The sequence below is a fragment of the Balaenoptera musculus genome, chromosome 16, assembly GCF_009873245.2.
Source record: "Balaenoptera musculus isolate JJ_BM4_2016_0621 chromosome 16, mBalMus1.pri.v3, whole genome shotgun sequence".
NCBI lineage: Eukaryota > Metazoa > Chordata > Mammalia > Artiodactyla > Balaenopteridae > Balaenoptera > Balaenoptera musculus.
This window is the reverse complement of record NC_045800.1, coordinates 19,516,916-19,543,494: the sequence shown is the minus strand read 5'-3', so window position 1 is coordinate 19,543,494 and position 26,579 is coordinate 19,516,916. Positions and strand designations below refer to the sequence as shown.

The 26,579-nt window shown below is 42.4% G+C and overlaps 1 protein-coding gene and 1 long non-coding RNA gene across 4 annotated transcripts in view; one reads left to right on the top strand and one right to left on the bottom strand.

Moving 5' to 3' along the window:
* Nucleotides 1–2,202: 2,202 nt before the first annotated feature.
* LOC118882602 lies at nt 2,203–6,462 on the bottom strand. Of its 2 annotated transcripts, none has more exons than XR_005016811.1 (3): nt 6,411–6,462; nt 5,211–5,761; nt 2,203–5,075 (listed from the first exon to the last, which is right to left on the bottom strand). It is a non-coding gene; the product is annotated as an uncharacterized LOC118882602 (long non-coding RNA). The 2 variants fall into 2 exon arrangements; XR_005016810.1 differs by lacking the exon at nt 6,411–6,462 and having other exon boundaries at nt 2,203–3,838; nt 4,999–5,075; nt 5,211–6,401.
* Nucleotides 6,463–6,481: 19 nt separating this feature from the next.
* Nucleotides 6,482–26,579, top strand: part of RBM20 (RNA binding motif protein 20) — a 205,802-nt gene continuing 185,704 nt past the window's right edge. For both annotated transcript variants that reach the window (XR_005016809.1, XM_036828612.1), the window contains exon 1: nt 6,482–6,807. Coding sequence is in view for 1 of the 2 variants with exons in the window: in XM_036828612.1 (XP_036684507.1) it covers nt 6,650–6,807 (158 nt within the window). In the remaining variant the exon portion in view is untranslated. The remainder of the gene's footprint in view (nt 6,808–26,579) is intronic.

The window sequence follows — 26,579 nt, the reverse complement described above, 5'->3', positions numbered from 1 at the left end:
CTAATCCAGCTATTCTGACTCCAGAGTCTATGCTGAGAGGTGGCTGGGCAGGGCGTCCTGCTTCGGGTGACCCTGGGATGACCATAGGTGCCACATCAGGGAGTAGCACCAGTCTCCCCACTCCAGGCCAGCTGCATGGGTGCCCACTCAGTGAGGTCAGCATATCACAGGTTCTCACTGTTCCTGGCATCACACTGGCATGCAAAGGCCTCCGGTGTTGCCTTCCATAATGGTCACCTGATCCCCGAGCCTGTGGGCAAACAGCCTGAGATGTTTATTCCCTGCTGACCAACTGGCCTGACAGACAGACAGCCCTGGTGATAAGGGAAGACGGAGGAGGCACCTGTGGGGAGGGGCTGGATAAAGGAATCCCCTGCCTCTGAGAAGTGCTGTTTTGCTTGGCTCTGGCCCGAGTCACACTACCAGCCTCTGAATGACAGTGACATTCCCCAGGGATTAAACTTGCAGTGTAGAAGCTGGGTCTCCACAGGGGGTGCAGGGCCCCATGGAAGTTAAATCATGCAACTAGCCACCAGCTAACATTTCTCCCACATTCATTTCATACCTCCATCACTTCCCATCCCCCCTCCAAGAAAATTCAGCTGCAACTTGTTTTATAACACCCCTTATTGTACCCTGCTGCTTTGCTTTCTCTTGGTAATAGCAAAAGAGAAAAAGCCATTCTCTGGATCCTTCAAAGCACAGCTCAAAATTCTTCTTTTCCTGAAAGCCAGATGCAGGTAACCCTGCCCTACCCGGCTCTGAGTGCCTAGGATTCTAACTCAGTCCACTGTTGGTTCATGGCCAGGTACTGAGCAAGCAGTGGAAAGACAGAGGTCAAGCTACCTAGGCTTGGGGCAGTGATGCTTTTAGGGAAGGCAAAGATGTTGATGTCACTCCTCGTTTTAGATGACTGCTTTTCTGTTCAGGAACACTGGATACACCTAGTGGTCCAGAACCCAGATTTTCTGACTCCCAGCCAACTGTTATTTTGATTATAGTACAATACCTGTGCGGCTCATCAGAGGGCAAGGGGCCTGGCTGATAAATCCACCACCAGAGAGATGGAGGCTAAGCCCGTCCCTACAGCCAATGAGTGATGCTCTCCGTGAGTTGTTAGGCAGAAAAGAACCTCTTGGGTCATGTCCTCACTTTTCCTCAGCTAAAGTTCCCTGACTGTCTCCTTCAAATTCAAATGTGCATCCAGATCCATGAGTAACCATATTATTTTTAAACAGCATCCTTCAGCCACTGCCTCTCCTGCGCTTTCAGAGAGGCAATCCTTTGTGAAGCTAGCACAGGATTTTATTTTACGATTGTTTTGAGACATCTGCAGGGATTCCATGGAGTTTAAGTAAAAGATTAGGGTGTAGCTCTGAGAGAGAAGCCAGCAAACAGGTAAAGCTCACCTCAGGGGGATAGAAAAGAGAAGGCAGGTCTTGTGGAGAGACAGGAAACCAAAGGATGAGGTACTGGAGACAGCAGAGAGCGTCAAACCAGCCAGCATTTAGCAGAGGAACGTCTGGTCTCAGAAGCCCCATTATACCAAGAAACATCATGCCACTATGTGGAGCAGTTAAAAGCTCTGTCCTAGGAGGAATAGAGACTGGGGTTAGATTTGCAGTTCCTCCACTTAGTAGCTGTTGAGCGGCTTAACTTCTTTGGGCCTTAGTTTTCTTATCCTTAAAATGGGCATAAACACAGCCACCTAATAAGGTAATTGTGAGGATTAAATGAGAAATATTATGTGCTCAGGACAGTCTGGCATAGAGTAATACTCAAGAAATGATAACTGTTGTTATTAATACCCAGATAACTGTTAATATGTTATGGCTAATGTTGATAGGTTGCTTAATATTTATCCACAATTATCAAACTAGTAGATTGTAACTGTATCAACATGACTGATGGCAACTTAATGAGTTAATTATTCAATTGTCTCTACTGGGGTTGTTAGGATAACAAAAGGCTACTCTGGACAATACATTGTCCAGTCATTCTTCCAGACGAAGTTTTACCTTAAAAATAAAATCCTATTCATGTGCTAAGTGTTATTAACAATTACTAGTTGAAGAAAGAAAGAATTGTTCTGTTGTTAGTTAATTAAAAAAACCACACGTTTATAGTAAAAAAATTTCAAACACTATATATTTTGTACTTCGATAAAATTTTATTTCAAATAAAAACGATATAAAAGGTCATAAAAGAAAAAGGTTCCTGCCCCATCCCAATTTCCAGAGGTAATTACTGTTAATAATTAATTACTTGTATAATTTTCCTGGAATGTTTTATACTCTTTGGTTTTATACAAATTTAATCATACTGCAATACTGCTGAGGAACTTGTATTTTCTCCTTAGTAACAGGTCTTGGCAATTTCTTCCTAGCAGTGCATACAGACCTGCCCCCTTCTTTTTGAGGGCTACATTGTAATCCCTTCCATGTAGGGACAATCCTTTATGCAACCAGTCCCTTTGCTTAGCATTCTGGTTGTTTCTGGTTTTTGCTATTATGAACAATGCCACAATAAACTTCCTTGAACATGGAACTTTGGTTGTTGCTACGAATAAACCTATAGGATAAATTCCTAGAAGGGTAACTACTGAGTCAGTTTCCTTTGTTGTAACTGTAATAGACAGTGCCAACTCACTTCCAAAGAGGTTGCAGCAACTGATAATTTCACCCACAGTATATGAGAATGTTTGTGTCCTGCATTTTCACCAGTTCTGAGTATTATCAAACTTTATAATCTACTAAGTAAATTGTCATTAAAATAATAGTAGTAATATACATATATGGAATAGCAGGACATATTAAGTGATTCCATCTGCAGAGATGAATGCTCACAATCACCTTGAACAGAGGGCAGGTAGTTGCAGGGAGTCAGACCAGGGTCTGAACTTCAGCTCCACTATTTATTATCCCTGTGACCTCGGACAGGTTCATCAAGCTTCTCTGTCTGCAAACTGGTGATATTAAATGAAATAAGGCATAAGAAAGCTCCTAGAACCACTGTCTGGAACCCAGTAAACATTTATTAATATTACAAAACAAACCAGAGTGCCAGAGTCCCTGGCAAGTTTGAGAGTGACAGAGACCTGGTTTCTATTTCCTGCTCCTTTCTACTACCCACTGCTAGGCTGCTTAATTTCTTTAAATTTTCTTGTTTATAAGACGTCAATTTGGATCCAGCCTATTAATTTACTGATTCAGATAAATATGAGCGGCAGAGTTGAATCACAATGCAGGGGGCATTTTACATTCACTGGAAGATGCAGGCAGCATCACAGCAAAAGAAGACAGGTGGCATCTTAGGTCTAGGTGTGCCACTGAGGCAGTGGGAGAGGTTTGGGATCAGACTGACCTAACTGCAGTCCTGCTTCTGCCTCTTAAAAGCCAGGTGACCTGGGGCAAGTTCTTATAGCCCTCTAGTCTCAGTTTCCTGAATTCTAAAACAAGGTAACAGTAGCTACATCATGGGATTATTGTGAGTATGAAGTAAGTAATAATCTATGAAAGCATTTAGCAGCTGACTCCTGTGAAATGTTCAATATATTCACAGACAGCAAAAGCCTCACTTCCTGATCACAGTTTACTGGTATGTCAGCAGGGACAGAATGCTTCTGCAGAGTGGAACAGAGATGTTACCAGCCTTCCCCTCCCCATTTGTCAAGTCGGGCGACCTCTCCCCTCCCCCCAGCCTTTCCCTCACTTCAGTAACTGTAAAGCACATCCTAGTGTGATGGGGGTGGTGATGACACAGGGCAGACCCACAAAAGCAAGACTGCTAAAGATTCTTACATGGCTGCAACCCCAGCCAGGGGTCTTTCTCATTTTTCCTGGAAAGGAGTGAAACGACATTAAGTTAATAAATATTTTTCATTGGAATTGCTTAACACACTTAATGTTTGACTTGCAAAATGGAAAGTCTTGTTCATTATTATCCTGGACAACATTTTGAGGGGATCTGAGATAGCACAGGAACTAGCTTTAGGTTTTTGCTGCAGTGTTTCCCTCACCCTTCACATCTGCTTCAATTCAAATTTCAGTTCTTACATAATACATAAACTGCAAACATTAAGCTATACTCATGGAAATGGGGCTTCTTAAAAACACCTTGTGAATTATTATTTTTTACCTTTTTTTTTTTTTTGAAAATTTCAATTTACAGAAAGGATGAGAGAAAAGTCTAATGAATAACCAAGATTTACCCACTGTTATTATTTTGTCACAAAACTAATACATCATTTTTGAGATGTAGAGAGGTGCACTCGTATAATATGAATTTCCTTCCCTCCCTCCCTTCCTTCTTTTTTTTCCTTCCTCCCTCCCTTCTTTCCTTCCTTTCTTCCTTTGTTTTTTATGCCAGTAAAAATGTTATGAGAATGGATTAAGTTATATTAATATTGTGACTTCCAGGCATTCAGCTTCCTGGAGTTTGAGATCTGTTGTTCCATTTGGCTACAAGTTTGGAATATAAGGAATCATGTTTGTGAGACCTGCCAGATTGAATACCTCTTGCACCAAATGTGCAAGATACATTATCTCTAATCCTAACACTGTGCAAGTCCGGGTCTCATCCCTGCCAGTTTACATATTTGGTAACTGACACTCAGAGAGACTGAGTCACTCAACCTCTCTAGTAAAAACTGCTGATCTGTCTTTTTTTGACTACAAAGCTTTTTTCACAAAGGTTTTGGGGGATTCTCAGAGTGATATTTTAATGCAAGCATATGGAAAGTTTTAGTTTCTGGGACAGTTGCAATGTTAATTTCAGATAATCTCCCTCAACCAAGGAGGTAGGGGAGCAGTGCAAGGTGAAGTTTTATGGAAACCATAGTCAGGACTTCAGTGATAGAAACTAAAGATGATGAACTAACCACTCCCAGAGCCCGAGAAGACTCTTTTTGGGACGGCCTCTTACTAGCCATATATAGTTGGAAAAATCACCCTGACTTGCCTCATTTGTGAAATGAATAAACAATCAGTACCTCTTTACCTGGGTTTTCTGGTGAGATTCAATTTTGCGAATTGTGATTACTTTTATGAATACAAGGAACTGATGTACCATTTTATCTGTAGGTGAAGGAGGGAGAGAGAGAGAGAGAAGAAGGAAGGGTGAGAGTGGACAGGGCATTTTATGTATAGGAGAGAGAGAGGGAGGGAGCGGCAAAGATCTAAGTAGGATGACAGCAATCAAGGGAGGCTTACCTTCCTGAAACTGGCAGGGAAGTTGACAGAAACTCACAGTCTAGGGAGAGAAGAAAGCATCTTTCAGGGAATTCAATTAGTTGCCAGTCCCGGAGAACCCATCTCCAGAATTTTCCTTCACGTGGCTGCGGGAGGAGGATGGGTTGGCTTGAGACCTTCAGCAAACTTCTTTCCAGGCCGTGGGGCACCCTGACGTGCGCTCTGGCTTCCAACGCACCCAAGGGACGCTTTTCGGTGCTGCCCCTGTCAGGATTTAAAAAGCCGTGTGCCCGACGGAGGGTAAGGATCTCCAGGGTAACCACTCTCCGAGGTCTTTGCCCAGCTTCTAGATGTTTCTGCGGCACCAGGTGCCTCCCCAGACCTCTACCCGTGCTACCACTTTGCGGGGTGACTCCTCAGCGCAGGATGCCTGCGTCCACAACTGTGAACCGGTGTGTGCAGGTGAACTGGCGCACACTGGCTTCCCAGCAACCAACAGAGCTTCAGAGGCGGTGATCTTGGGGGTGCGATGTCACCGAACTCCTTTCCAGCCTTTACATTCCTACTGAGATCTGGGCAATAAATAACAAGAATAAAACATATACGTGGTTTTGTCTTTGCGCTCGCGGGATCGTGGCAGGTCCTTTAGAGAAGTGAGGAAATAAATGAAGAGAAATCACGGCGGCCTCGCCCGCTGCTTCTGGGGACCCCTGAAATCAGCAGCTGGAATGGCCAGTTTGGAGAGCCCTCGGGTCCGGTCATCTAAGACCTGGGGTTACCAGTCCCACCGACATGCGGGAATTCCGGGCTTTTCCCCCGCGGGGTCGGGCCCCTCAGCCACCAGTGGCGCTGGCCCGGCTCCAGTCGCGGGAAGGTGCCAAGCCCCGCGCACTTTGCGCTGGCGAAGAGCGCAGACGCCCGGGGCGCGCTGGGTCCGCCCCGCTTGTCAGGAGCGCGCCAACTCGCGCGCGCGGTCCCCGGGGATAGTCCGGAGGCCGCCCGGCTAGCGGGAGAGGCGAGAACTCGGCGTCCGGCGGCGGACTGGCGTGCGTCTCGCCGCCTCACGCGGTTGCGCTGAGCTGCGGGGCGCCGGACCGGGGACCCAGGGGGCGCGCGGTGGCGGACGGCGAACGCCGGGCCCAGGAGCGGCGGGCAGAGCTCCCCCGACCACCCGGGCGCCCAGGGGTTCCTGCTGGCTGGGAGACGCCCCCTGGCCCCTACCTCTGTTTGGCCCGGCCGGGCAAGCGGGACCGGCGGGAGGAGGAGGAGGAGGAGGAGGCGCCGCCGGGACTGCCTCCTCCCCGCCCCTCGCGTCTCCTCCCCGCGCCACCGGGAAGGACAAGGGGACTGGGCACGGGGACCCCGGCCAGTGAGCGCCCGCGCCCCGGGGCCGCCCCTCGCGCGCGCTCTCCCGCCGCGAGCCCGGGCCGGTCTCGTTTCGCAAGGTGCTGGCCGCAGCCATGAGCCAGGACGCCGAGCCCAGCGGCCCCGAGCAACCGGACAGAGATGCCCGCAGCGTGCCCGGTGCCCCGGCGCCCCCGGCGCCCCCAGGCCCGAGAGGGATGCAGCCGCCGCCACCGCCTCCGCCCCAAGCCGGCCTACCCCAGATCATCCAAAAGTAAGAGGAGGAAAGGGGGAGCGGGGACCCGGGTGCGCTTGGGGGACATGCCCCGGGCGCCCCCTTTTGTGGCTTCCTCTCTCCCGTTCCTGCTAAACTTCGCTCGGCCGCCTTGCGTTTGAAGTTTTCTTGCCCGCCCTCTCGGCAGGGTCGGTGTCATTCTGGCTGTTTGTGAGTTTGGGGAGAGGGAAGCCAAGCTATTTGGGGAAAATAATTTTGTTCTTCCTCATCCCCTGTCTCTTCTCTTCGGGGACGCTACCGGGTATTTTGAACTAAATTAACTCAAACTGGGGGGAAATGGCCCAGGGACTATATTTCATCTTTCTAGTCCCAAGAGGCCGCTGGAACGTATGGAGAACCGTGCGTGAGTGTCTGCGCGCGCGTGCTGGAGGGCGTGTGAGTAAAACGCCGCCCGAAGAAACCACCGTTAATGGTGCCCATGAAGTCAAACAGTGATGTTGGGTGAAAAGGGTGGTGAGGGTTTGTAGACAACGTATTTTTGCTTTGTCCTGCAAGAAGTGTTTACACTTTCCAAGAAGGCCCTTGCGAAGAGTTTTTAGCCGCGGAACCGTTTTCCATTAACGTTACCATCTTGTGATTTGGTTGAAACTGTGCGACGTGGGTCGCGAGTTTTCCGGGCCGGCCGTCCCAATGCGTCGAGTAGTTTGGGGGTGGTCAGTAGGCTCTGAGAAGCTCTTTCAGCCCATTTGGGAGACATAAAAGTAAAACGGTGAGGCTTCGTTCATTCTTTCGAGATTTTGTTTGACAGTTTAAGGCCTAGAATGTTGGTTTGTTTGAAGGATCTTTATTCTGCGAAAAGTTTCCCTCAGCTTGTAATGAAGTCCTCAAAACTAGTGTAATTAGTGTTGGAAAGTCGGAATGATGAGTGTTTGGGCGAAACTGGAGAAAATTAAAGAAATACAAGCACAGCAAAATCAGTCCTATGGAACCAAGCAGGGGTTTTTCGGCACTGCTTTGAGTTACATAAACTTATTAAAATGTAAGAGAAATAACCAGTGATGGGGCATAAATGGAAGTAAATATTGTTTTTAAGACTGACTTATGTAATAGAATAGTGAAAATTTAAGTTTGACATCAAAGAACGCTGGTATCGTATTTCAGAACAAAATGGTTCCCTTTTTTTTGACTGGTAGAATATTAAAAGCTCCACTTATGACAACTTTTTGCTTTAGTTTGATTTTATATAACTTTCAACTACTTACAAGTAGCTAACTATTTGAAACTGAAAATATTTTATATTGTTATTCTGTTCCCTTTGTTTTGCAAATTTCAGCTAAGATTTACTAAATATGATGGACAGTTTAAGTACATCATTGCTTAAAATTTGTCTTTAGTCCTTAACATAAATATAAACTAACAGAAAAAAAAATGTTTAAAACCTAAGGTTTATTTAGTAAAAGAGAAAAAAGAAACCTAATTGACTGATTATTAACTGGGAAACATCTCATGTGCTTCTTACTGGCCAGTGTCTTGTGACTTGAAGGTGCACATTGAGTTTGCTTTGGTATTGTAGTCACCCTGCATTTTCTTATCATTTACTTTTAATTAGGAAAAAACTAAGAATTTTATGTTCATAGAAAAATCTTTGTAGAAGGGTGACTGATTTTGAAATGTTGCCAGGTTGAAAATACAGGCCGTTTTTGTGGGAGATGGATCATTTCAAGTGTGTTTCAGTTACCTCATGTAATAAATAATTTACCCTGTAAATTCACCCCCATTTTGAAAATTCCACTCCTGGAATATTTTACTTTAGTAGATAAGCCTGAGCTCTTCAAAGATGGCCCCTTCGGCTAGCAGTCCAGGATGGAGACCTCAAAGAGGTGCCTGATGGCTCTGCCTTGTTTTGCATTGGTGACAGATCAGTGTTCAGGCACCAGGTCCAAGGCTGGTGAATGTGCTCATGGGATTTGATGTTTGTGCACTTATGTTTCTTTCTTTCTTTTTTTTTTTTTAACATCTTTATTGGAGTATAATTGCTTTACATTGTTGTGTTAGTTTCTGCTGTATAACAAAGTGAATCAGCTATACATATACTTGTATCCCCATATCCCCTCCCTCTTGTGTCTCCCTCCCACCCTCCCTATCCCACCCTTTTAGGTGGACACAAAGCACCGAGCTGATCTCCCTGAGCTGATCTCCCTGTGCTATGCGGCTGTTTCTCACTAGCTATCTATTTTACGTTTGGTAGTGTATATATGTCAGTGCCACTCTCTCACTTTGTACCAGTTTACCCTTACCCCTCCCCGTGTCCTTGCACTTATGTTTCAACGTCTTTATTTATAAGGATGATTTGGGGTTTGCACTCCCCTCAGTAACCACTGAAATTCCATTGGAAGCAGACATAACATGGCAAACGCCTTGCAGGTCCATCTTTAATGGGCTGAAACTTGAGCAGGTTATTTTGAAACTGCGTTTGCATAATTTAATCTGAGCAACCATTTTATGTAGTTATGAGGTGCTGTTTGTATCAGCCATCTTTGAGAAATGTAGCGGGGAGATTGCCCTCAGCCGTGAAATGAGTTGTCCTCCTCTTGATTTGAGAATTGTGTGAGCTAGAGCTTTGGGTGAAATTCTCCTCTAGTGGATGGCATGTTAACTACATTGTATTGGGGAACCTGCACTTTTTCTAGTTACTTGAGTAAGGTTATTATGTAATTCATAAGAGGAGAAGTTTTGTGTTTTTTAAATTAATTAATTAATTAATTAATTATTTTTTGCTGCATTGGGTCTTCGTTGCTGCATGTGGCTTTCTCTAGTTGTGGTGACTGGGGACTACTCTTCGTTACGGTGCGTGGGCTTCTCATTGCGGTGGCTTCTCTTGTTGTGGAGCACGGGCTCTAGGCCCACAGGCTTCAGTAGTTGTGGCACGTGGGCTCAGTAGTTGTGGCTCGTGGGCTCTAGAGCTCAGGCTCAGTAGTTGTGGCGCATGGGCTTAGTTGCTCCGCGGCATGTGGGATCTTCCCAGACCAGGGCTCGAACCCGTGTCCCCTGCATCGGCAGGAGGATTCTTAACCACTGTGCCACCAGGGAAGTCCCTTTTTCACTGCTTAATGTCTCTATTTACTGATCTTCATTAATCACGGTTTTCATTTTGGGTAAAGTCATGATCATAATAGTCATAATCATAATAAAAACAGAATCCTATTCACCTATGTTATATTTGGTCTTAAGAGAATGAGGTGTGACAGTGAATAATGTGACTGACTTTGATGTTTGTCTTTTGGAATCCAGTCTCGGTATTTACGAATATCGTGCCAAAAGTTAACTACTGTGGAGTTCCTTTGGCCTGTTCAGGTATATTTAGTTTTCTCATTGTTACATTGTTAGCTTCAGTCAAGCATGGTCCATGACCTCTCTGCTCTTGTTAACCTCTGACTCCAGGCCAATATTCGCATTACCTATGAAGATTATCAGCCATGTTAGACACATATAACTAATATCTTGTAAGATCTTTGTTTTAAACGTGCATTCTCTAAGATGGTCAATGTGGAGACATTATTGGATAAAATGTGAAGCATTATGTAAGCCATTTGGGCAACAACTAATATAAATAACACCTTAAGAAGAGATTTGGGATGAGTTTAGGAAATCAGAATAACTTGAAAGCTTAAAAAAATATCTTCATATAAGCAGAAGTAAGACATTGATGTTGTTGGTGAACATTTTACGAGGATTTATCTCCTCAAATATTCACAATATTTTATTTCCAAAAGTATTTTATATTCTAATTTTAATCAAACCTAATTCTTGATTTATAACAAGTTATTTATTAACCATGATGAACATCAGAAATTACAATTTTAGGTTGTAAGTTTTAAAACTCTCTTCAGAATGAAAACAGAGCCATTAGTTCTGTGTGCTGTGTTGAATTCATTTGTCAGATGCAGTTAGAAAGTGTGGTACTAATCATGGTGAAAATTAAGCAAACAAGCACACACATCTATGAGGTGAGCACACAGGTGATTTTCCTAAATTATTTGATTTGCAGTGAAATACTCCTGGCTAATGCTTGATATCGGGTTGCATATTTAATTTGCATATAGATGACTTATTTTTTCCTTTACAGATTATTTTGGTATGAAATGAATAAAAAAATCAATTATGAAAATAGAAGAAGTTTTGGTTTAGCATTTGATAGTTAGCATCACCTGCATGTGTTTGTGACTACGAAGATATAAATCCAGCTTCGATTGCTGAAGTTTATAGTCTTCTGCATCCGTGTTAGGACACCGGCCAACTGTGTTTTCAGAGCAAAGTGCTCCTTAAGTCAGTCTCGAAAATGTTACAAGTAGTCACTCTGATCGCAGATAATTCTACAGACATTTTTTTTTTTTTCAATATTTATTTATTTATTTATGGCTGTGTTGGGTCTTCGTTTCTGTGCGAGGGCTTTCTCTAGTTGTGGCAAGCAGGGGCCACTCTTCATCGCGGTGCGCGGGCCTCTCACCATCGCGGCCTCTCTTGTTGCGGAGCACAGGCTCCAGACGCGCAGGCTCAGTAATTGTGGCTCACGGGCCTAGTTGCTCCGCGGCATGTGGGATCTTCCCAGACCAGGGCTCGAACCCGTGTCCCCTGCATTGGCAGGCAGATTCTCAACCACTGCGCCACCAGGGAAGCCCTCTACAGACATTTTGCATTTGGAAGGATCTCCATGTAACTCTTAGAGAGCGATACACAGGCAAGTTGTGTGTGATGTCCACCCACTGTGATGGCCATGCTGACAGTTACATCCAGAATCGGAGAGGAAATAAGAATTTGCCAAAAAGGGACATTATCTCAACTCATAGTTGGTCCTTTTCTGGAAAAAGGATGGAATTTCTAACATCAGTGCCACTTTCTAACATTAGTTTGAGTCCGTTTTTAGGGGAAACAAGGATACACTTTTAGAAGGAATTTTGAAAATTTTAAACACCGTCTTAAACTGCACGTAAGACAAGCATTCAGCAGGAGAAAACATCTGAGAAGATTAAGCGTTTACACAAAACAGGGAAGGAGAGAGGGTGGGTTCTTTTCTTAGCATTCTGAAAAGTTTCTTTGCTTCATTAGAAAGCCTATTAAGGGTTTTTTGTTTTTTTTTTTAAGAAATTTTGCTTGAGGGGTTGTTGTGATAAGTATTTTTAGATAGTAAGTGTAGCCATCCAGTTATGAGTTTTTCTCAAATTGCCAAAGAGATCAGTATTATGAAATGTAGTACATTATTCCCATTAGTCACAGTAAATGACTATACATATGGTGTACAAAGAGCTGTTCTAATGCCAGTGCTGCAGGAGGAAAAAAAGAAGTCAAATTTTGTTACCTATTTTATTCTTCTATCCATTTATTCTTTTGTTACCGGTTTAGCCGTTTATCAAATTAATTATTTAAAAAGCCCATATCTGTCATTTGGAATGTGGACTCTTGATCTGTTAAGATCTCTTTGCCTATGCATGTAAGTCACCAGGGGGGAAAAAAAAAACCCCACCAGGATTGACTCACAGTGAAATGATCCCCCATCATCCAGTTTCTCTCTCTCTCTCTGATTTATTTTTCTTGAGGCTGTAGGTTCTTGACTCCAACTAAACTAATATTTCTTCCCCGCCCACAACAGCTAGTCCTCAAGTAAACAAACCAATATAGCTCAATTCAAAGCTTTGATAAACAAGAGTCTACAAAATGTTAGGAACTGAGATCTAACCAAGGGATAGAATTCAAAACAGACTGAACTAACCTTGGAAAGCAAGAATGGAAGAAGCTTGAGATGGTGGAGTTAAAACTCCAAAGACAAATTCAGAGGTAGGGCTCCCCCTCCCTTCATCCTCCTTGGTCCCCCTGTTAGGCAAAAGCTTGAAGGGGTCTCCTGTGCCACAAAAATCCCACTTAATCTGATTTTTTGTTTTCCTGCCACAGTAATTATTTTGTTTGGGATGGTCTAGCTGATACAATTTCGTGTATTTTAACAGGGGAAGTTGCTGTGGATCCACAGCTGGTGTGAGTGACTGGTAGCTGGGTTTAGAATAGCGTGTTGAAAAGTTTTGCAGAAAGGAAAGTGGTCCTTATTCCAGAATCGGGGCAAAAGACCGTAATTAGTGGCTTGTAGAAAGGAGCACATGGCAATTCCCTTTCTGGTTAATGAACCTGGCTAGGTCTTGGTGATGTGTGTGTTGTTCTGGAAGCCTCATATTTCTTGTTCCCACCAGTGAGAAGACTGGGAAATCCTGACTTTAATTAAGAAGGCACATTTTTCCATCAGGAATGTGAATTTGGTTTCCCGCCACCACCAAGGGGGTATTGGCGGTGGGCTGGTATTTTGCCTGGCTCAGCGGGTGGTCACTGTTTAAATTCCACCCAACTAAGGTTTCAGTCTTCGACATTTACAGGACAGCAAGTTTGGGGTATTTTGGATTTAATGCGTATGTCCATCTAATAGGATAAAGTCTTTACAGTGGCAGAAGTGACAGCCAAGTTAATTCATCCTCCCCTTTCCTACAATTCCTGCTGGATTTTATAAGATAAATAAGTCCCCTGACGGTTTACAAGGCAACTTTTCCAACTTGCTGACAGCAGCTCCGTCAGGGGGATGGTACATATTGATGTGAATGTACTTTATGAGCAAAAAGGGAGCTGTTAAGCAAGTTGTATGAGGATGTGTTAATAACTTGTAGCTCAGTTTGCCAAATAAATCTTTCCATGTGTTCAGAAACAAAAGGCCCGGGGTCGTGCCTATGTTTGGGGGTGGTTTTCACCCCATGAAGATAGTTTTCACGCCACTTTTCCCTTCTTTAACGTGGATATTTGCTTCAGGGATGCACCAGGGCCATTTGCTACTGCCCTTTGTTTGCACCTGCTTTCCCTCCATCACAGTAATGACCCACCAGTTCTCAGTTGCCACTTCCACTCTGGTCCGAACCTAGAAACCTCCATTCACAGCTGTCTGAACATCTTAAATGCTTTTCAATTGTGCAGCTTGTCTATAGACTGTCTTCCAGATATGTTTTTGGTTCTTATTGGACCCGCCTTTAAACCTGACCTCCAGTGTCATGATGCTGAAAGAGTAGACAAGGTAATATATATTTTAAAGATGTATTCATTTCACGGTTACTTCTTTTGCTTTATTTTGAATTCATTATTGAATAGAATGATAGGTAGGATCTTCCCAGTGTTGTCAAGTGTAAAATGAGCGTCTTTGTTTTAAATTAATTTTTGGGTTTCTGACAAAGAGGGTCAGAGAGGAAAAGGAAACCCTGGATTGGGAGGAGGTGATCTGGACAAGCCAATTAACCTTCCTAATCCTGCTTCCCCAGGGATTGGAAATGATTGGTGTCAGTTCCTTCCAAGAATAAAATTATGTGAATCCCCGGGAATATTGCTGAGTGATTATCACTGTAGAATGCCTCCCCTCGCCTCCTAGACATCTGATGGAGAATGAGTTACATTTTAATCAAGGGCATAGGTACATGTTTGTGAGATTGATCACTCACAGAAACAACAATAACCACAAAAAGAGAATTAAAAGCTTTCTGCAACACTTGCAAAGTATATTTGGATCAGTGACATAATTTTAAGACGGAAAAGTAGACACTAATGTCAGTGAAAAGGAGGGCGTTTCATACTGTTTTCTAATTATTACAAACTTTAAAAAATAAAAACAATTATTTTGGAATGTTAATTATTTTGGAATCTTAAAGTGAATAGTTGAGTTTGCAAAAAGAGTACTGTTCTCAATTCAGGAGAAAGATCCAGTAATTTTCACGTGTCTAAATTTGATTGTATTAAACACAGGCAGGTGGGAGTGTGTTTGGTGACATTATTATTTTTAGAGGCAGAGAACATAAGCATAGGCTGACAGATGTTTCTAAGAGCCTACCAGCTGCCCCAAGTAGGACTTGGTAAACGATGCTGTGTGCTCAGTTACCACAGCATGGGCTGCACCCAGAGCTCACAGCCAAAAAACACTTTGCAAAGAGATCACGGTTATCCAAAAGCTGGGCCTCAGGTTTCCGTGTGGCCTCCTTGAATCGAAGAGACCAAATATTGTTTCCAGAGCCTTCTAAAGACCGGGTCTCCTCGGGCCCCTACGTCCTCCTGGGCTGGCAGGGTTGCTGACAGTCTGGAGTTATGGAGAACCTTTATTTGATACTTGAAAAGAGATTTTTTTACTTTCTGTATGAAAAGGGAGAGGGGTTGTGTGATTAAATCTTGATTTAGAGACTTTACATAATGAGGATGAACATAAGATATTTATTGCAGCATTGTCTAGAAGAGCAGAAAATTAGAAACCACCCACATGTTTCTCACTGAGAAAATAAATCATGTGCATGTATAATATCATGTACCATTCAGCCATTAGAATGGTGCCATTATTCTATATTTATGAATATGGAATATAAACCATATAATATTGTTAACTAAAAAAAATTAGAAGCAGCATGCATACAGGGATCTCATGTTTTTTAAAAAACTTGTATGAGCCTGTGCCAGGGCCTGCAAGCCTGGAAAAGCATCTAAAGAACAAATATAAAGACAGTAACAGTGGTGCTAACTCTAGGTGGCGTAATTATAGTGCTTTTTTTTTTTCCATTTTTTTTCTTTTTAATTAATTAATTAATTTAATTTTTTGGCTGCGTTGGGTCTTCGTTGCTGCACGCGGGCTTTCTCTAGTTGCGGGGAGCGGGGGCTACTCTTTGTTGAGGTGCGCAGGCTTCTCATTGTGGTAGCTTCTCTTGTTGCAGAGCACGGACTCTAGGCACGCAGGCTTCAGTAGTTGTGGCTTGCGGGCTCAGTAGTTGTGGCTTGTGGGCTCTAGAGCGCAGGCTCAGTAGTCGTGGCTCACAGGCCCAGTTGCTCTGCAGCATGTGGGATCTTTCTGGACCAGGGCTTGAACCTGTGTCCCTCTGCATTGGCAGGTGGATTCTTAACCACTGTGCCACCAGGGAATCCCTTCTTTTTGTACTTTTTTTTTTTTTTGGTGAGCATGTATTAATTTTCTAATCAGAGGAAAAAAACTACTTGCATTTTATTTATTTATTTATTTATTTATTTATTTATTTATTTATTTAAATGAGCTCTCTAATTATTCTTCTAAAACTCTTTCTTTTTTTATATAAATTTATTTATTTTATTTATTTATTTTTGGCTGCATTGGGTCTTCGTTGCTGCACGCGGGCTTTCTCTAGTTGCGGTGAGCGGGGGCTACTCTTCGTTGTGCTACGTGGTCTTCTCACTGTGGTGGTTTCTCTTGTTGTGGAGCACAGGCTTTAGGCGTGCGGGCTTCAATAGTTGTGGCTCGTGGGCTCTAGAGCGCAGGCTCAGTAGTTGTGGCGCATGGGCTTAGTTGCTCCGTGGCATGTGGGGTCTTCCCAGACCAGGGCTCGAACCCGTGTCCCCTGCATTGGCAGGTGGATTCTTAACCACTGCGCCACCAGGGAAGCCCACTACTTAGAATTTTTAAAAACAAAAATAGGAATAGACTTTTCACGTTGGCATTGCACATTGTCTTTAAAGACTGAATGAGCCATTAGCATCTTAGATATTAGACCTGGGAGGCATCTGAAAGTTGCTTTAGCCCAGCCCTCCTGTTTTTCTAGGTAAGGCAAGTGAGCATGGGAGAAGTCAAGAGAATTGTTTGAGGTCACACAGCAAGGTAATGGGCAGGCTGGGATAAGAATCCTCATATTTCCGTCTACGGTGTTTTCTGCTATTTGCCCTTTTTACTGCCTGGAAATGGGAGAGAGAGAAATGGAGAACATTCATAAACTGACCTTTTATCTGCCGGCTCTAGTCTGCTCAGCCCCTGAAAGAGAATTTTGAAAAGCATTTTTGGGTATGTTATCTCCTCCCATATCTCCCCCAAAGGTCTTTCTGCACGTGGGGGTAGACTGGGTCTCTCTGGGGCGTCTCATGCTCTGTTCCATCCTTCCAAACAGAAGCAGAGCATCACATATTTTTCTCCTGAGCATTTGAAAGTAAATTGCATCACCATAATTCTGTTATCATATCTAAGAAAATTAGGCTTACTTAAATGAGTTTTCTGATAAACACTTGATTTTTAACTTTTTCCAGTTGTCAGAAAAATGTCTTATATAGCGATTTTTAAACTCCCCTGGTTCAAGTTCACAGTGCATTTGTTTGTTTATGATGTCTCTTTTAATGTAGCAAGTGTTACCTGCTCTTTTCTACTCTTCGTGTCCAAAGATTCCATGCTATTTGTCTTGTAGAATGAACCATGATCTGGATGTGTCTGTTGTTTCCTCATGACCAGATTCAGGTTAAGCACTTTGGCAAGGATCCACATACAACGGGGTAATGTGTGTTCCGCTAAGTTTGATCCCTTGGTTAACGTGGTCACCGCCAGATCTCTCTATCACTATGGGACATTTTTCTCTTTGTGATTAGTAAGTTGTCTTTGGGAGTGATACCGTGAGACCCTCTGAATATCCTGTTTCCCAACAAACTTTCAGCTAGTGGTGTTATCTTTTAATTTGACCATATTTAAAAAAAACACTCCTCAGTGAAATCTGTGGAACTGGAACAATAACTACATATCACTTTAGAATGGATTAGTTTGGATATGTAGGTTAAATCAGACAGCCTTGCAAATATGTTTGCATTGTACCAGCCCGTAGATATGATTTGGATCCTCTGGTTTTTTTCTCGACTTGATAGGAACTTAATTGATGGGCCTGCCACTTTCCATTTAACCCCTCCAGCAGACATTCTATCCCGGGCTGCCATACTTTTTAATGTCCATACAAAGTGAATATATAAATCTGTTTTAATGCTGAAGGCAGTGAATGGGCAGTATGTAATTTTTGCTAGCTCGCACAATTTTGGGGGCATCCTCAAAGGTCTGTTGACTCTTTGCAGAAACCTTTTATCCCCCTTTTCGAAATCACTATGTGAAGACGATTTTAAAAATGACTGATGACTTGCCCTGGAACCTAAACTGGATGAGTCCTGGAGCTGGTCTGTGACTACCAGTTTGTTCATGCTTTTCAGATTTAAATTACACAGCTATTTTTGCCTTTTCCAGATTGGTACTCTTATTTTCATGCACAAAATATGTATGGGTGGGGAAAGTGGTGTGGAGTAATGAAAAGAATCAGGAGCAGGCATGCTGTATGTTCTACATTCAGCTTTGCCACCACTAACCCTGAGCCTCAGTGTTCTCATCTGTAAAAGGGAATAGTAATAATAACATGAATAACAACTAACACTCATTGAGTGATTCCTGTGTGTCAGCTACTAGTCTAATAAGCACTTTATATATGTATAATCTATTTAATCATGTAATCCAACAATAATCCTGTGAGGCTAGTGCTGTTATTCTCCCCATTTTACAGATGAAGAAATCAAGTCACAAACTTAAAAGCACTCAACAAAGTAAGAAAAATAGTATTTATGAAAGAACTGGTGGGGTGGGGCTGGGATGGGAGGATGTTATATAATACAGGTGATCATGTCATCTCTATGTAAATATCTACATCCTCAAAATAATTTATAGAAAACCCATTATTTGCAAAGAAAATATTATGGAAGAAACTGCTGAAATAAATTTGAACTGCTGAATTTAATTTGAGACAAACTAAGCAGTCCAATTAAAAACCCCCTTTTTCCGTTTCTTGTAGCTTTAAGTATTCCTTTTTGGTTTTGAAATCCACATCCCAATTTAAATTCCATGAGCAAATCTGACTCTGGCATTTGATTCACTGTCTTATTCTGCTTGTTATACATGTTAGGCAAGATCTGAATTTGATGCTTACGGAGAGTATATAAACACTAATAATCCACTCAGCATGTGCTAAAATAATAACATATGATCGTTTGATTTGCAAAGTGAGCCTCTGCCAGACCATTTTTGAACCAATTCAGAAAACCAGGATTCAGCAGTGATTAAAGTGTCCTAGGCTCCTATTAATAGCAAAAGGAATTTCTGACTTGAAACCTGGCCACATCAAGCTCGCTTAGCCTTCACCAGACATACTCTTGAACGGTTTTAGCAGACATTGTTACAGGTGTTCTTTTGCTTTAATAAACCGTAGAATGTAAAAAGCAGACTTAATAGAATCAATAAATCAGGGAAAGACTGTTTGCTTTTGACCTTTGAAAGGGGTTATAGCAAAGATCCTTTAAACAGTGAATTCCTCAGTGTATTTAGAAATTTAATAAGTCTAAGAATTTAGACATCCAGTGATAATTTTTAAAACATTTTTTGGTCTTTTTTTTTCAATTTTACAGAGGTATAATGGAAGTACCCTAAGCTGTACATGTTTAAAGCATCAATCAAACAATAAAGATAGTAAGAGTTTCTTCATGCCTTTTATAATTTATCTTTCTCTCTTTCCCTTAAGCCCCTTCCTCTCAGGCTACTAGTGACCTGCTTTCTAGCACTATAGATGAGTTTGCATTTTCTAGAATTTCATACAAATGAAATCACAGTATGCACTCCTTTTGTTGCCTGGCTCTTTCACTCAGCATAATGATTTCTGGGGAAATAATACTTTTTAAAACTGTGATAAAATACATGTAACATTAACCATTTTAACTATTTTAAAGTGTAATTTAGTGGTTTTAAGTACATTCACAATGTTGTTTAACAGCTACTACTATCTAGTTCCAGAACATTTGCATCACCCCGAAGGGAAGCCCTGTCCCCATTAAGCAGTTATTCCCCATTCCCTCCTCTCCCAGGCCTTTGGCAACCACTAGTCTGCTTTTTACTGTCTCTGTGGACTTGCCTATTCTAGACAGTTCATATAAATGGAATCATACAATATGTGGCCTTTTGTATCAGGCTTTCTTTCACTTAGCATAATGTTTTCAAGGTTCATCCACGTTGTAACATGTATCAGTACTTCATTCCTTTTTATTGCTGAGTAAAATTACATTGTATGGATAGACAGTGTTTTGTTTTTCCATCCATCAGTTGATGGATTTGGGCTGTTTCCACCTTTTGACTATTGTGAGTAATGCTGCTATGAATTTTGTGTGCAAGTGTTTGCTTGAACATCTGTTTCCAATACTTTTGGGTATGTATCTCGAAGTGGAGTTGCTGAGTCATATGGTAATTCTGTGTTTAATTTATTGAGGAACTTCCAAACTGTTTTCTAAGTGGCTGCACCATTTTACATTCCCACCAGCAGTGAATGAGGGTTCCAGTTTCTCCACAACCTTGCCAACACTTGTTATTTTCTGTTTTTTAAAAAAATTATGGCCATCCTAGTGGGTATGAAGTAGTATCTCATGGTGGTTTTGATTTGCATTTCCCTAATGACTAATGATGTTGAGCATCTTTTCATGTGCTTGTTGTATTTATATCTTCTTTAGAGAAATGTCTATTCAAGTCCTTTGTCTCTTTTTAAATTGAGATGTTTGTCTTTTTGATGTGAAATTGTGTGTCCTTTATAAATTCTGGATATGAGACCCTTTTCAGATAGATGATTTGCAAGTACTTTCTCCCATTCTGTGGGTTTTCTTTCGGCATAACGATTTTAAGGTTCATCTGTTCTTTTGCATATATCAAAAGTTTGGTCCTTTTTATTGCTGAGTGGTATTCTATTTTACGGATATGTTATAAATTATTTATCCACTCACCTGTTGATGGACATTTAGGATGTTTCTAATTTTTTGGCTATTACAAATAAAGCTATATGAATATTCCTTTGCAAGTTTTAATGTGGACATGTCTTTTAGTTTTCTTGGGTAAACATCTAGGCCAATGATAATTTAACCTTTTGGGAGCACAGATGTTATACATAAGAATCATTCTTTTGGTTGAAAACACCTTTGAATTTTTATGACTGTGTCTTTTTTTTTTTTTTTTTTTTAAAGATTTAATTCTATTTATTTTTGGCTGCATAGGGTCTTCATTGCAGTGGCTTCTCTTGTTGCAGAGCATGGGCTCTAGGCACGCGGGCTTCAGTAGATGTGGCACGCGGGCTCAGTACTTGTGGCTTGCGGGCTCCAGAGCACAAGCTCAGTAGTTGTGGCGCACAGGCTTAGTTGCTCCGTGGCATGTGGGATCTTCCCGGACCAGGAATCGAACCCGTGTCCCCTGCATTGGCAGGCAGATTCTTATCCACTGCGCCACCAGGGAAGTCCCATGACTGTGTCTTTGAATGGAACTTATTAATATGAGCCTTCAAGGCTTTTAAAGAACACACACTTTATCATCTAAGTTTTCAGTGTCAGTTACTCATTAGCTTAGTTTATTTTCCTTCTATTGGTGACTCTTCCTTCAATAATTTTTCATTTTACAAATAATTATTACCCTGGAAATTGGGATACAAGATGAATAAGAAAACAAAACTTCAAGCTGAAAGGCACCCTAGAGATCCTCTAATTCAATGATCTTGTTTTGTAGAAAAGGAAGCCAGGTCCAGAAGGAAGACCAGATTTACCAAAGACCACTCAGCTGTCAGAGAAGTTAAGTGAGCAGAGAAAACATATGTGCCTGTGAGGGTAACTTTAAGTCTCCTAGCGACGAGGGGTCTACAGATGCAACAGTGCAGGGGGTGAGTGGACAGCCCTGCTTTCCTGCCATGCTGTACGGTTCACAAGGCACTGTTAATCCTCCAGCAACCCTGTGAAGTAGGTAGGGATTACATAAGTACTAGTAGCTCAGGGTCCTCAAGCCAGCGACTGGAGAGCCCAGGCTCAGAGCCAGGCCCTCTGACCCATTCCAACTTGCGCTGTTCCCCTTCCTTCAGAACTCCCTACCCACATTTCTTGCCCACTGCCACGGCCTCAGGCCTCTCAGCTTCTCCCCTGCCTCCAATGGAGCCTGTCCTCCGACTGTTCTTTTCTCCATACCAGCACAGCCTTCGCCTTGTCATCTGCTTACTTAAAGCCCTGCGGTACCTTCTCATTGCCTGTAGCTCGAGATTCAGATGCTGAGAAGCCCCTTCTGGCCCTGCCCCCACTAGCTCTCCAGTCTGGACTTGCTGTTCTGTCTTGGCTGCCCTCCTGCTTCGTCCACCTGAACCACCTTCCCTGTCCTCAACTGGAACATTCCTTTTGTCTTCATGGATTCTGCCGACTCCCCTCTTCTAGGGAGATTTCCCTGGCCCCAGGCAGGAAGGGGGCGTTGGGTGCCTGTTTCCTCTCATGCCCCATGGCCTCCACTGTAGCATTTACCCCGTGCTCACCTCTTGTTGATCTCCTCTAAAGACCCTGCCACGTCCTTGCAGGCAGGGCCACTGTTGTTCATCTTGGTGTCCTCAGCATCTGGCAGGGTCCCTGGCACATAGTTTGTTGAACACCTGAGAAAAGGAGCAAGTTATCTGCAACCTAACTTTTGATCTCAGTGACTCTGTAATGAGAAAATCCACTCAGGAGGGTCTCATGGCTGAGAATTGATGTGAGACCAAAGCTTGGTTTTCTCCAACTTACGCTTTGTTTGGGCTGCCAGTCTGAAAGGGCTAGAGAGATACAGCTAGTCTGCCTTTGTGTTTGGAGAGGTGGGATAAGTGGTGGTGTGTGTGGGAGCCACAAACTCAGGCAGCAAGAAGCCCAAGCTCTGGTCTGGGCTCCACCTTCAAGGCACACGTGAGCCGAGGTGCGGGGCTTCTGAGGGGGTGTGGGCTTCTTACAGGAAGTGGGGTTGAGTGTAACAGTCAGTGACATGACACAGGGACAGGAATGTAGGAAGGACATGCTGAATACATGTTTGTCATAGCGTAACCTGGCTTTCTGTGTCACTCAGCCATCTCCAGCCAGGGGTCTAATTGTGCCTTTAAAGGTACAGGCAATTTCCAGGCTGAATTTCTTTTGTGAGATTCAGTTCAAATAGGGGAGATGGTGGACGTGACCACCTGGGACACCCCTTAAGCCCCATGGCATCAAAGTTTTCAACAACAGAAATTCTTATGACAAAAAAGGTTTTTAAGCCCTAAGTGAACACTCTCCTTATTTCAAGCAATTTCTAGAACAACACAACTCAAGACAACTGCAGCATTCGGATACTTTATTATTACCTTGACATTGTGATTACAACAGTTTAATTGTGGCAATGGTAATGACAGTTGACCTGTGGCAGCTGCAAAAAGGAGTTGCCCAGAAAATAAGTTATGTGCCATGATTTGCCACTGAGATCCACTCTGACCACTATTTAAATTGCATCCTGCATTTCCAGTCCAAACTCCCTTACTTTGTTCTGTTTTTTTCCATAGCACTTGTTATCTTCAAACAAACTATCATTTACTTATTTTACTTATTTATTATGTTTTTATTGTCTGTTACATTTCCTCCCATCCTGCCTGTGCTGGGGAGTTTTATCCAGTGATTTACACCCCCAGCCCCCAAGAACAATACCTGGTTCCTAGAAGCAGCTCACCAAATATTTGTTGAATGACTAGATGAAATGCCAAGCTTAGTCATTGACACATGGTGGCATCTGTTTCCTGTCTGAGCCCACCTAAGATGTGAACTCTGTGGGCTGCAGGATCTGAGTTTTGTGATTCAGGAAACTGAAATGAAGGTGCAAGAAGTTAGAGGATCATAACCTCTGCTCCTGTGTGGTTCTTGGAAGTAAAAGAAGGTGCAGAACCTGGGCTGCTCCCCCTGGACCTGGCACCATGACTTGGTGCTCTTATCATGGCTTGGCTCCAGCAGTGGCCAGTCCCACTGGACTCTCTTTGGCAGAGATCAGAGCTGTGCACTTGGTGGAATCTTGATGTTAGACAAAGAGCAGCAGGACGAGGTCTCACTCAGTCCCTTGAAACAGGGGATGTACTCTATTCCATGTCCAGCAACAGGGGATTAATCAATAAATATGGCTGTATCCTCCCATACTATGAGGATCATCTCTGTGTGCTGTAACAGAGAAATCCCAAAGATATATCAAGAGAAAAAAGCAGGGTGCAGAAAGTGTGCATAGTTGGCTAGCTTTTGTGTAAGAAAAGGGGAGAATAGGAACATATATAATATTATTATGTAAAATATATGTATATATTATGTCTAACATTTATATATTCTTAAATATATAAATATATATTCACATCTTCCTTTGTTGCATAAAAATTACTGGAAGAATAAACAAAAAGAAGACCTGATAAAATGATTACCTCTGAGTGCAGGTGGAGAAGAGGGTTGAGTGGGTAGAGGGTGTGAGAGTGAGACTCTGTTGTAGCAGGTACTGTAGTGGGGATGGAGGGTGGAGGAGGAGGGTCCAGGAAAGACCAGCCCAGATGTCTGAGGAGGTCATCCTGAGCTGATTCTGAGTCTGTGCCTAAGGGCTTGTCAAGTGGATGGGGGAGGGTGGGGTCTAGATGGAGGTGGGAGAAGAGATGCATTTTCAGAGATGAGAAAAAACATGGTGAACTGGGAGCCTCAGAGTAATTCCACTTGACTGGAGGTCAGAGTGTGTTTTTAACTAATGGGCACGGATATGGGATGGAGTGGCTGGGAATGGCGAGAGCTAAGGATGTAAAAAAAGGCAGGATGCTGGTGATACAGAACTGTGTTTCTCAAGTTAAGGAGTTTGGATGTTATCTTTTGAGTAGTCATTTGTAAGCAGGGGTCTGATGTAATGCAACTGGTGTTCTGGAAATATTACATGGGTATTGGAGAAGGGAGGATAATTGGCAGAGTTGTGTGCATGTGTGCACGTGTGTGTGTGTGTGTGTGTGTGTACGCGTGCCCCTAGAGATGGGGAATGTCAGTTGGGAGATCCCTGCACTAGTTGGGTGACAGGTGTTGAGGGTCTGAAACATAGAAGCACTGCAGCACAACCGTTAAAGGTAGGTATTGGAGTTGGAATGCCTGGTGTGCATCCTGGCTAGCTTGCTAGCTGTGTGACCTTGAACTAATTACTTAACCTCTCTGCTCTTTCATTTCTTCAGGTGTAAAATGGGGCCGATAGGGCATCCACCTCATACTGGTATTGTGAGGAGTGAATGAGATAAGTGCCTAATCTCAGACGCTGGGAGGATACTGTAGGGAAAGGGACGCTCAGGGGAGATGCTCTTCAGTGGTGTGGGTGCAGATAGGAGCCAGCACCCGCCTGTGGTACCATCGCAATCCTCATCAAATCTGTGATTTGTTAAAAGGAGGAAAGGGGACCAGGAAAGGAGAGAGCACTGAGAAACCCCCTGCTCCCCACCCATGAACTTCGAGTTTTCAGTTCAGGGAACTACTTGTAGTTCACAAAGACCTAAACTAACCTATGATATTTTCAATCCGAATATTTAATACTGTGCCTAACTTCCCTGACATAGAAAGAATTATGTGTAAACTGTGTATTTAAGTCAGAAAGGCAAGGGATGAAGGCAGTTCCTTGAGCATGTCATTGCCCTTTCTCAAAAGAAATTTCCTTTGTCCAGAACGTGGAGAATTGAATTAGATGGGCTTCATTAAAACCCCTTTCAGGGATTTTTAATTAAGGCCCCTGAGATTTCAGAGATTTTTTAATATTAAAGTCAGCATGTAAAAATTATCACCTCATGGTGGGTATATAAAAATGGTACCACTTCTAAGGAGGGGAATTTGGCAATATATTTAGCAAAATTACATGTGCATTTTCTTTTGACCACACAATCCTGTTTATAAGATATGTCCCCAAAATACACAGGCAAAAATAGGAAAAGACGTATGCAGAAGGCTTTCTGTGGTGGCATTATTTGTAATGGCAGAAGACTGGAAACAACCCAAATGTCCATCAATAGGGAATGGGTTAAGTCAGCTATGGGACATCCATACAGTGGGTTTCTATAGAGCTATAGAAAGGAAGGAGAATGATCTCTGTATCCAGCTACAGCTGTGGGATGATCTCCTGGGTATATTGTTAAGTGTAAAAAGCAGGGTGCAGAAATAATAGATAGCATGTTACCTCTTATCTGAGAAATACATATATATTTGCTTGTAATTAAAAGAAATGAAAGAGTAAACCAATAAAATAGAGGGAGGGAGGAAATGGATGGATGGGTCAGGGATAGAATCTAGACTCTTTAAAATGTATTTTGTTTTATAGATTTGACTTTGGAACCCTATAGATGTTTTCCTTAACTATAAACAAAATTTAATTAAAATAGAAAAAATAACCCCCCCAAATCAAGATTAAAATGAAACAAATTTATGTGTCAAGTTGGTAGCTTAATCACACAAAGAATTATTCCACACAACTTTAAAACACAGTAATTTGATTATACATCTCTAGTGGAATATATCTTAAGGGCAAAACAAATTCAAATAAATCTTAAGCTGTTTTCAGTAATACTGTTAGTAATAATATTGGTATTACTATTTGGACTCGATCACTTATATGTGTGTGTGTGTGTGTGTGTATATATATATATATAGTAATTATGTTAAAATCAGAAAGCAATATTTTTAGCATAATAGAAAAGAGACAGCAATTTTATAATCAAAGATGTTAAGTAAAAATCCTGTAATCTTAAATTTGAATTGAAAATTTTGGTATGAACTCCTGATGTATTTTTCTCTTTAACAAATGCAAAAGTATTTCCTAACTTTGTCCACTGAAAAGCCTAGAAATAAGGACCAACTCAGTAGCAATGAGCACCTGTAACATCCGGATTGTGGCCTCTAAATACAATTCCCCACTAAAAGGGACTAAGAATCCTGAGAAAAATGGCTGATTCCAGGTCTGGGACAGGAAATGTACAAAATGAGTTGGCATATCTTGCATCAGAAAGCAAAGAAGCTATCAAAGACCACTTGTGTCATGTCAGAAGCACTTTGGAGACAAGTTGAAGGGCCTCCTGGTGCCCAAATATGGAATAATTTGAGCATTAAAACAAATAACTATAGTGGATTCA